Genomic DNA, 10,423 nt, shown 5'->3' with positions numbered 1-10,423 from the left:
ATTTCAAAACCTGTACATATTAATTTGGTTCTTTGTGTGATAATAAATAATTATATTGTATTTGAATATTGTTCAAAACGTACCCAAATAAGAATTATATTTTTGCGAATAGGGATACTAATTTGCAGAAAAACGTAACTGTTACTCATAAATTGTGAGTAAAGAAAATATTTGGTTGAATAAAGTAACGTTATTCGTGAATATATCGTATTCGAATATTGTTCATGACGTATTGAATAAAAATCATATTTATGCGAATAAGGATAATAGTTTTCTGAATAATTTATATGATACTCATAAATTGTGAATAAGGAAACTATTTTGTTGAATAAAGTAGCAATTTTCATGAATAAGTCTTATCTGAATATTGTTCAAAATTTACCGAATAAACATCATATTTATGTGAATAAAGCATCAATCGCTTACAAATGTGTAAATATGGACGAAAACATCACATAAGCTAACTGCATAATTCACTAAAATTATAGTGAATAATATTGAAAATTCATCGAATACCACTTTGTTATAAACCGAATAAGTAAAACAAGTAAAATTAAGGAAACGTGCAAAAGCAAATCTTTTTCACTTGGCATCCAACCAGAAGCCTCATCGCCTCTAGCATCACTATTCTGGGCAGGGCATGCATGTGCTTGCATTTCTTGGGAAAAAATCACAAAACACAGATCGTATGATATGATATGTTCAAATTTGCATAAATCTGCATAAATATGCAAATTTACATGAATCTGCATAAGTTGAGCAGGTTATCAAATTGACCAGGTCACCATCCACCTAATTTGCATAAATCTGCAAGTCATCATCCACCAAATTTGCATGAATAACATTCATAATTATTTTGAATAAACTTTTTTGTTAAATGAACAAAGAATGGAAAATCCTAATTATTATAACTCCTACTCCATCAACCAGAAATCAGCAGTTCTGCTCTCTTTCACAAAGGATTTCTGGGGTGCAGAAGAATTTTGGAAGAGAGCGAGAGATTTCTTGGCTAGAGCACGACGGTGGCTCTGCTGCTTCTGTTCAGTCGAGAACAGAGGAGATCCAGGCGAAGGCGGCGTCGCGTCGGCAATGGCGTCATTGTTGCCTAGAATTAAAGGAGGTGGAGCCGGTGAAAATTTTGGGGATTTAAGGTTTGAGACAGAGATGATGGAGGTGAGTTCGAGAGGGAGATGGCTTGGACGAAGGCAGTGGTCGTGGCTTCGCCTATGGCGGCAGAGAGAGGCGGCGGCGGCGGCCGAAGCGTGAAGGCGGTGGTCGTGCCTTCGTTGGGGTAGAAGGGGGCGGCGCTTTGTGCGTGCGTGTGTGTATGTTACTGTGTGTGCTAGTGTGTGTAGGTTTCATGAGGAAGATGAATCATTAATATTCGAAAATCATGGAGGAATTTTGGGATACGATATTTACCACGTTCATTTGAGTTACTGTTTTACCCTTTAGTAAGAAAAAAATACATATTTAATGAATATTCAGAATTTTTAATTTGGAAATCAGTTTCAATAATAGCCATTAGATGCGTTAAATCCAACGCTCTATACTAATTCTTCATTCTCTCTCTTATACTAATTCTTCATGGATCCATCCCCTGTGTAAATAAGTATAAATATATAAGGGTACTAATTAAAGAAATAGTTACTACAAATAAGTAGGACACGAATTGGTGGACGGACCAAAATGGCAAATTAGGACATGAATTGGTGGGCAGAGAGTACTAACTATAATTAGCATTACACTTTATACAAAGTTAAAAATTTAAATTTTCAAATTCGATTTTTCATTGAGTAATTAAAGTAGATTATTTTATTTTCAAAACATATTTTTCATTTGGTTATATTTTGATTATGTTTATTATTATTATTTTTTATTTAAATATGTCATTTAATTTCGATGTACGTCATTCATGCTCGTTAGTCGGTGATAAAGCTATCATATTAAATGAGTTGAGCCCAATTTTCTTTACTTAACGAATGAGCATTTCATATAGATTGATGACTGAAATATTTTTCAAAACTATAAAAATATAAAATTAAATCACATAGGTCAGCCCAATGTACATCCGGGCCACGATTAGAAACATTACTACTTCAAATTACAAAACCCTCTCTTTATCTTTGTAACCGCCGCCGCAGATGGATAGCAAAAACACCAAACAATCTCTGCATCTTCCCGAAGAAATCATCGAAGAAATACTGTCAAGACTTGCGGTGAAATCGCTCTTGAAATTCAGGTGCGTCTCGAAATCATGGCACTCTTTAATTGGCAGCGAAAGATTCATAAAAAAACACCACCAAAATTCAACAAGAAACACGACTTTAGCCCACCACAGGGTCTTGTTAAGCTCTCGTTACAAAGTAGAGCTGTCGCAGTGCCCTCTGCCATCGTTACTCGATAAACACGACATTCCTGCTTTAAAATGGGACTTTGCAACCGATATTTTTCTTGATTCAATAACTCTCGTGGGTTGCTGTAATGGACTCGTTTGCATCCTTTTAAATCATGAACATGTTATTCTGTGGAACCCATCTACCAGAATCTCGAGGATATTGCCTGAGACGCCTGGTTACAAGCATTGGTTTTATGGATTCGGCTGCGATGAGTCGAGTGGTGATTACAAGGTTATTGCTAGTGCTGATGAACCATTTGAGCGTAAAAATAATATAGCTAAAGTATATAGCTTGAAGACTGATTCGTGGAAGGAAACAACGGGTCCTTGGGAACTTTTTATGACGTTTCGCGCTGAGCAACGGGGAATGTTAGCAAGTGGGAAGCTTCACTGGGAGATTATCAGTTACGGAATTGTTTCTTTCGACTTGAAGGAGGAGGTGTTTGAAATCGTTGAGGAATCCTTTGAAGAAGAGCATTTCGATTGTGCTATTACGACCTTGGCTGAATCTGGCATTGATCAACTTTCATTGATGAATGTACAGTGTCTGTTTATTGATGTGTGTCGGGAATCAGCAGAAGTTTCAGCATGCGAAGGTCTGCAATTAATAAAATATTCAACATATGATTATGGTATCCACCTTCGTGGATGGGAATTCACAGAAGCTGCATATTATGATTGTCGTATCTACGTTGAGAGTTTAGTCTCACCATAGCCTTCAACATCGACATTTTATCAGTTTTAGGGTTTATTACTTATTTTTATATCAGTTTGTGACAGTTTTATCAGCCTTGTATCTCATGCTTAACTTTTCCTTCAAGTGTTGTTTTTTGCTTGTTGAGAATAAAATTGGGTTATGTTGTTCTTTTACCAGCCTCTGTTTAGTTTGTAGCATATTGTCACACCCCAATTTCTGAAGGAATAACTATAATTGGGGTGCAACTAAATCATTGAAATGAACAAGGAAAAAACCTTGTAAAATACGAATAATGGGATGATAAATCGGGCTTCGCCCCTTCGGATGAAGAAAGACAGATATCCAAACGATACTAATCCATCGACAAACATAACAACTTCAGGATCACAAGTTTAGTTTCATGCCTCGGATAACCAACATTCATTAATCGAAATACGTAAGAGTCAAGAGTCTAAGCTCATCAAAAGATATCATTTAGAGTCATAACATAAAAGTCTTAAGTCAAGGAAACGAAAGACAAATAAAGGCTAGTACTACAGCGGAAGTCAAAACACGGAGTTGAACCCTAGCCTCAGCTCTCCCCGTCAGCACCAGCCATCAACCTGAAAAATATTTGAAAATATTTGGGCTAAGTACTAATGTACTTAGTGGGCTGCAACTTTTAAAACATTTCACAATTCGTAAGAGCAGTTTATCCAATCATTCATGACATAACTTAGAAGGTTTTAAAACAAAAATAACTTCTAAGCATGTTAAAGTATTTCATTTTATTAGCGCGTCATTGTCACACTCTGTTTAGTTACTCGCTGTGATATCGGACCTTTTAGCCACCGACGTATCGCTTTCTCCCATGACACTTGCCCTGAGGACGTAACTCAGACAAGTTAAATTGACCTCGGGACGCTACCCGGGCAGGCCTTACATGATACATGCTCCGGAACACATCCAGCCAAGCACCCTTATAACGCCTCTTACATGAATTAGTGCCCGATGGAGATCAACCCACCGAAACAACTAACAAGTGTACACAATTCTCAAACAACGTGTTAGGTCATAAGAGAACCTCGATCGATCCATGAATTGCGAGCCTTAAACATAACAGAGCGCACAAAAATATTTATTGGATAAACAGTTTTCAATTCATGAAACATTTAGAGCTTAATAACTCAAGTATACATTTGAAAAATAAGCCCACCTGAATAGGCAATGCCTGTCGTTTATCTAATCTTTGAATCGGAATAGTTGCGCTAGTCCTCACGATCCACAAAGCCTACAAGAAATCTATAATCTTAATAGGTCTCCTGAATCTAATCTTAAGTCGTAGTAAAGTGCTTAACATTCTATGATTCACTTAGCCGGATTTTCAAAATTTAATAAATAAATATTTGAAAACTAAAATTCTTGAGTCAAGGACACCAACAATATCCTTACTCGATTTACTTAAATAATTGGATTTATAAATATAAACCAATTAAAACAATCGTTGTTTTATTTGCAAAATGTCTAATGCAAATTTCTTTCATGCTTTAAATCATATAATAAATAATTACACTCAATAAATATACATAAAATAATAATATTATGCAAATCACCTTTAATATAATTAATCAAACTCTATTAGAGTTTAATTAGTCAAATATAATTATGCAATTATATGAATGGAATCATATCATTTTGGGCCAAACAAATAAGTAAAAAGTTCATTTTATGAAAATAACACACAGCCCAAATGAAATAAAATCGGCCCAGTCATTTAAATCGGCCCAAAATTGGGCCCAACCCATATTCTTTCTTCTTCTTTAAAACACACACAACACACACTAACACAAACACACGCACACACCCACAGCCGCACACCCCCCCCCAACTCTCCTTCCCCTTTTCTCCCTCTCGGTTCTCTGTCTCCTCTCTCTGTCCGGCCAAGAGCGGCGCCGCTACGCCGGCGCGCCGTCTCACCTCCGCGTCTCCACTTCCCTCTCACTCTCTCGGATTCCGCCCCCATCACTCGCCCTCTATCGCACCGGACCCAGAACTCCCTCCGACGACTGCACTAGACCAGCCGCCGCCGCCTGAACTCCCTCCCTCCTCACTCAAATCGGCCGACAGCAGCAGGAGAAACGGACTGCCGCCGCGCCCTCCACCTCCCTCGTCTCTCTCTCAATCCTCCCCTGTTCACAGATCCGGCGGCCGCATCAGTAGGAGCTAACCACCGCCGCCCTTCTCACCCTCTCTCTCTCTCTCTGCACACTCCGGTCAACAGTGGCGCGGAGCCACCGCCGGCCGCCGCCTGCCCTCCCCCCTGATTTCGACTCACACACAGCAAGCACACATACTCAACATCATAAGCTTCTTCACCCTTCTATTTTCGATTCTCTTCATTGTAAAAAAAAACATTAAAGTTTTGGAATGAAAAAGTTTGCATCTTTACAGCTTTTGAAGTTCAAAACTCCCACAATTGTTGGTTTGCTATGGATTGAAAGTATGAATGCAATTTACAGCATTTTAACATTTGTGAAAGAGATAAGTAGCTACTGATTCTTGAAACAACAAGACAGAGTCTCAGTGAGTAAGGTGATTGAAGGTATAACCTCGAAGTATGGATTACTTGTATGGTTTCGATTGAAGCTTGTTGATGAGAAAAGCTTGTTGATGAGAAGAGCTTGCTGTTTAGAGTTGTGGATGAGAAGAGCTCGAGAAGAGCTTGCTGTTTTGAAGGTGAAAATCAAGTGGGGGTGGGTTTCTTTTCAAGGAAGAAATAAACAGTGCAAGCTACGTGGCTTAGCCCTCTCCACAATCCCCTAATCACCATTAATAAAATATCTAGAGGATTAAGGAATAGATTGGGCTAGATGGGCTTGGAGGTGTGGGTTTGGATCTATAAATGAATGGGCTCTCATTTGGTTAATCAAGTATTTTTAACTTAAGGGGGTTCAATATAAAAATTTTAAAGCCCAACGCACACAAAATAATTAAAGTCCAACATAGACTTTAATTTAAATCTTATAAAAATCAATATCAGTAATATGTAAAATATTTCACATAAGCACATACTCATATTTAAATTAATATGCAATGCACAAAAATTTAAATAACTTACATATTTATAAAAGTTTTCACAAATCATTTTTTTGTTGGAATTAAAATAAATCATTCATTTTTTTTCCGGCGTGAATCATCTTAATCTAAGATTATAATAAATTCTAAACTTAATAGAAATAGGCGGGGTATTACATCCCTCCCTCCTTATAAAAATTTCGTCCTCGAAATTTCATATCTGGGCCATCTAGTTTGGAATACTAGACGTTCATTCCATTAAGCTCTTATGCGACATCGAAACATAGAGGGCCTTAACTTTCTAACAGCGCGTCATTGTTCTTCAAACCCGAAATTTTCTTCAAAATATGGTACATCATTATGCCGTGGAGTTTGTCTTCTCTTTTCTTGGAGATTGGAGCGAGGTCTTTCTCTCGCTACAAGGTATTGTAACGCTGACTTGTGTAACTCTATCAATTCTAAGATTACGTCAAATTCTATCGTAGAAATAACACGCAAGTCTATCTAAATGTTTCAGCGCCTATATCAAGCTCTAAGTTCGAGATAACGTCCTTAGAATCTGGTTTTCTACCATCAGTTGTCATGACTTTTGAAGTTGTTTCAGACGATTGTAATGTCAACTCTTGTTTCTTACTAACAGCATGTGGAAAGAAAGATTGAAATCCTCCAGTATCAAACTAACTATAATCGACACGTCGAAAAATATTAATCGTACCTGCCAAGTTTCCCCGATCTCCTGCCTCTTGGTGCTGGTTAAGGGCATAGGCCCTACCGTATCGTGGTTGTCCCTGATATCCTCCAGGACTTTGGTTCTGTCGCTGGCGGTCCCCGGGATTTTCTTGTTGTGGCGCTCCTCCTCTTTTCTTTGGGCATGCTGAAGCGAAATGCCCTGTTTCTCCACAGTAATAACAAACATTCGTTCCTTTCATGCATTCCCCTAAATGGGGTTTCCGACACTTTGGGCAAGGTGGTGGAGCTATGGCTTGCGGCTGTTCGTTCTGGTGCTGATTCGGATTTTGATTAGCAACCCATGGTTTCTTCCAACTTCCATTTCCAGAGTTCCCCCCAGTTCCCTCATTCCATCTCCTTTTTCCTTTACTACCATCTTGAGGTGGTACAAATCCAGACTGTCCAGGAGCTTTTCCTTTCTCTCTTGGCAGCAATGATTCAATGGTGAGGGCTCGGCTCAATGTTTGCGCGTAGGTGAGACCTCCTTGACTTGCTAAAGAAATCGCTATCTCATGGCGCAATCCATTTCTGAATTTTTCTGCACGCTTCTCATCAGTGTCCACTAGCGTCGGAGCATATCTTGATAGCTGATTGAAGGCTCTATCGTACTCCGTAACTGTCCCAGCTTTCTGTTTCAGATTCCAGAACTCATTCTGCTTCTTCTGTCTATAGCATCCGGGTATGTACTTCTCATACAACACAGTCTTAAAATCTTCCCAAGTGAAATTTTCCCACTGTTCCTCAGTCATTGTGCGTCTCACTGATTCCCACCAGAAATCGGCTTCGTCCACCAGTTGGTAGGTTGCACAAGTTACTTTATCTTCGCCATCGCAACGGATGTAGTTAAAGATACGCTCTATAGCCCTAACCCATTTTTCGGCGTCTGTTGGATCGCCCAACCCGTCAAACGTTGGAGGTTTTTCCTTGCGAAACTTCTCTTCAGCAGTACGATTTGGTGCTACTTGTTGGATTGGCTCTTCAGGGATGAATCCCCTGCCGCGTCCGCGACCACGACCACGTCCTCGTCCCCTACCGCGTCCTCTTGGTGCGTCTTCCATTCTGGTTTACGGACGATATCAACACTTCAGTGAGACTCCTTCTGCATACATACATTCATAGATATATACAAGATATATCGCTTCTATGGTGTAACCATGTGAAAGACTAGTTCTATGTAGGAACAAATCTTAACTTAAGTGGATCCTTAATCTCATGACATTGCTTCTACGTTGTAACATATCTATGTTAAACGTTGATATCTTATCATTCCTTACTTAAATCGATCAAGCGGAGCTATCACGACTAACATTTCTAAAGTATCCTTAGGTAGTACTCGAACGGTTTGTAAGAGGACTCATCATTCAAATCGTATAGGCTGTGAAAACCTACAGCGATAACATAAAACCTTTCATTCATTCAATCATTTGTTTCTTTTGAAACCTTAAAAACATTTGGACAGTTCATGTCCCTTTCATGAAAACTTTCCTCAAGTCAGAAAGATTTAGGAAATCTAACTCGATCATAAATTCATTGATTCGTTAAGGGCTCGGGTAGTCCCAAACACGACATACATAGATTGGTTATATGAGTCGGAGACTCAAAATAACAATATGAAAGCGATAGCAATTCATATAACATCATTCATTGAAAGCGCGCACTTCATGAAAACTTGAAAGAATTTAAAATCATTGAAACTTTTAAATCGTACCTTTTCGTTGCGGCAGTGTGACGGCGAGCTGAGGGTCAACAATTTTTTTCTTAGAAGTCTAGAGATACTAATCTAGACTCGATGTTAGAAGCTTATGGTTATCAGAGACATGAAAGAAAACTTATGCTCTGATACCATTCTATCACACCCCAATTTCTGAAGGAATAACTATAATTGGGGTGCAACTAAATCATTGAAATGAACAAGGAAAAAACCTTGTAAAATACGAATAATGGGATGATAAATCGGGCTTCGCCCCTTCGGATGAAGAAAGACAGATATCCAAACGATACTAATCCATCGACAAACATAACAACTTCAGGATCACAAGTTTAGTTTCATGCCTCGGATAACCAACATTCATTAATCGAAATACGTAAGAGTCAAGAGTCTAAGCTCATCAAAAGATATCATTTAAAGTCATAACATAAAAGTCTTAAGTCAAGGAAACGAAAGACAAATAAAGGCTAGTACTACAGCGGAAGTCAAAACACGGAGTTGAACCCTAGCCTCAGCTCTCCCCGTCAGCACCAGCCATCAACCTGAAAAATATTTGAAAATATTTGGGCTAAGTACTAATGTACTTAGTGGGCTGCAACTTTTAAAACATTTCACAATTCGTAAGAGCAGTTTATCCAATCATTCATGACATAACTTAGAAGGTTTTTAAACAAAAATAACTTCTAAGCATGTTAAAGTATTTCATTTTATTAGCGCGCCATTGTCACACTCTGTTTAGTTACTCGCTGTGATACCGGACCTTTTAGCCACCGACGTATCGCTTTCTCCCATGACACTTGCCCTGAGGACGTAACTCAGACAAGTTGAATTGACCTCGGGACGCTACCCGGGCAGGCCTTACATGATACATGCTCCGGAACACATCCAGCCAAGCACCCTTATAACGCCTCTTACATGAATTAGTGCCCGATGGAGATCAACCCACCGAAACAACTAACAAGTGTACACAATTCTCAAACAACGTGTTAGGTCATAAGAGAACCTCGATCGATCCATGAATTGCGAGCCTTAAACATAACAGAGCGCACAAAAATATTTATTGGATAAACAGTTTTCAATTCATGAAACATTTAGAGCTTAACAACTCAAGTATACATTTGAAAAATAAGCCCACCTGAATAGGCAATGCCTGTCGTTTATCTAATCTCTGAATCGGAATAGTTGCGCTAGTCCTCACGATCCACAAAGCCTACAAGAAATCTATAATCTTAATAGGTCTCCTGAATCTAATCTTAAGTCGTAGTAAAGTGCTTAACATTCTATGATTCACTTAGCCGGGTTTTCAAAATTTAATAAATAAATATTTGAAAACTAAAATTCTTGAGTCAAGGACACCAACAATATCCTTACTCGATTTACTTTAATAATTGGATTTATAAATATAAACCAATTAAAACAATCGTTGTTTTATTTGCAAAATGTTTAATGCAAATTTCTTTCATGCTTTAAATCATATAATAAATAATTACACTCAATAAATATACATAAAATAATAATATTATGCAAATCACCTTTAATATAATTAATCAAACTCTATTAGAGTTTAATTAGTCAAATATAATTATGCAATTATATGAATGGAATCATATCATTTTGGGCCAAACAAATAAGTAAAAAGTTCATTTTATGAAAATAACACACAGCCCAAATGAAATAAAATCGGCCCAGTCATTTAAATCGGCCCAAAATTGGGCCCAACCCATATTCTTTCTTCTTCTTTAAAACACACACAACACACACTAACACAAACACACGCACACACCCACAGCCGCACACCCCCCCCCCAACTCTCCTTCCCCTTTTCTCCCTCTCGGTT

At 38.2% G+C, this 10,423-nt stretch overlaps 1 protein-coding gene and 2 long non-coding RNA genes across 3 annotated transcripts; 1 reads left to right on the top strand and 2 right to left on the bottom strand.

Annotated features, from left to right (window-relative positions):
• Nucleotides 1-2,077: 2,077 nt before the first annotated feature.
• LOC131016949 (uncharacterized) lies at nt 2,078-3,262 on the top strand. Its single transcript, XM_057945781.1, has 2 exons — nt 2,078-2,242; nt 2,546-3,262. The coding sequence occupies exons 1-2, from the start codon at nt 2,145-2,147 to the stop codon at nt 3,111-3,113; spliced, it is 666 nt and encodes a 221-aa protein (XP_057801764.1). The 5' UTR covers nt 2,078-2,144; the 3' UTR covers nt 3,114-3,262.
• A 234-nt stretch (nt 3,263-3,496) lies between these two features.
• Nucleotides 3,497-4,407, bottom strand: LOC131017115 (uncharacterized). The gene is made up of 2 exons (XR_009099432.1): nt 4,291-4,407; nt 3,497-3,697 (listed from the first exon to the last, which is right to left on the bottom strand). It is a non-coding gene; the product is annotated as an uncharacterized LOC131017115 (long non-coding RNA).
• Nucleotides 4,408-8,928: 4,521 nt separating this feature from the next.
• Nucleotides 8,929-10,112, bottom strand: LOC131017091 (uncharacterized). Its single transcript, XR_009099409.1, has 2 exons — nt 9,722-10,112; nt 8,929-9,128 (listed from the first exon to the last, which is right to left on the bottom strand). It is a non-coding gene; the product is annotated as an uncharacterized LOC131017091 (long non-coding RNA).
• Between the last annotated feature and the right edge of the window lie 311 nt (nt 10,113-10,423).

Source organism: Salvia miltiorrhiza, chromosome 3 (genome assembly GCF_028751815.1).
Source record: "Salvia miltiorrhiza cultivar Shanhuang (shh) chromosome 3, IMPLAD_Smil_shh, whole genome shotgun sequence".
Lineage (NCBI taxonomy): Eukaryota > Viridiplantae > Streptophyta > Magnoliopsida > Lamiales > Lamiaceae > Salvia > Salvia miltiorrhiza.
The sequence above is the reverse complement of the archived record's forward strand: the minus strand, read 5'-3'. Positions and strand labels throughout refer to the sequence as shown.

What these genes read in the sequence shown, in the direction of transcription:
- LOC131016949 (XM_057945781.1), top strand. Translation starts at nt 2,145, where the DNA reads ATGGATAGCAAAAACACCAAACAATCTCTGCATCTTCCCGAAGAAATC. An exon ending in AAATCGCTCTTGAAATTCAG is followed by an intron (nt 2,243 to 2,545) that starts GTGCGTCTCGAA and finishes CCCATCTACCAG; the next exon opens with AATCTCGAGGATATTGCCTG.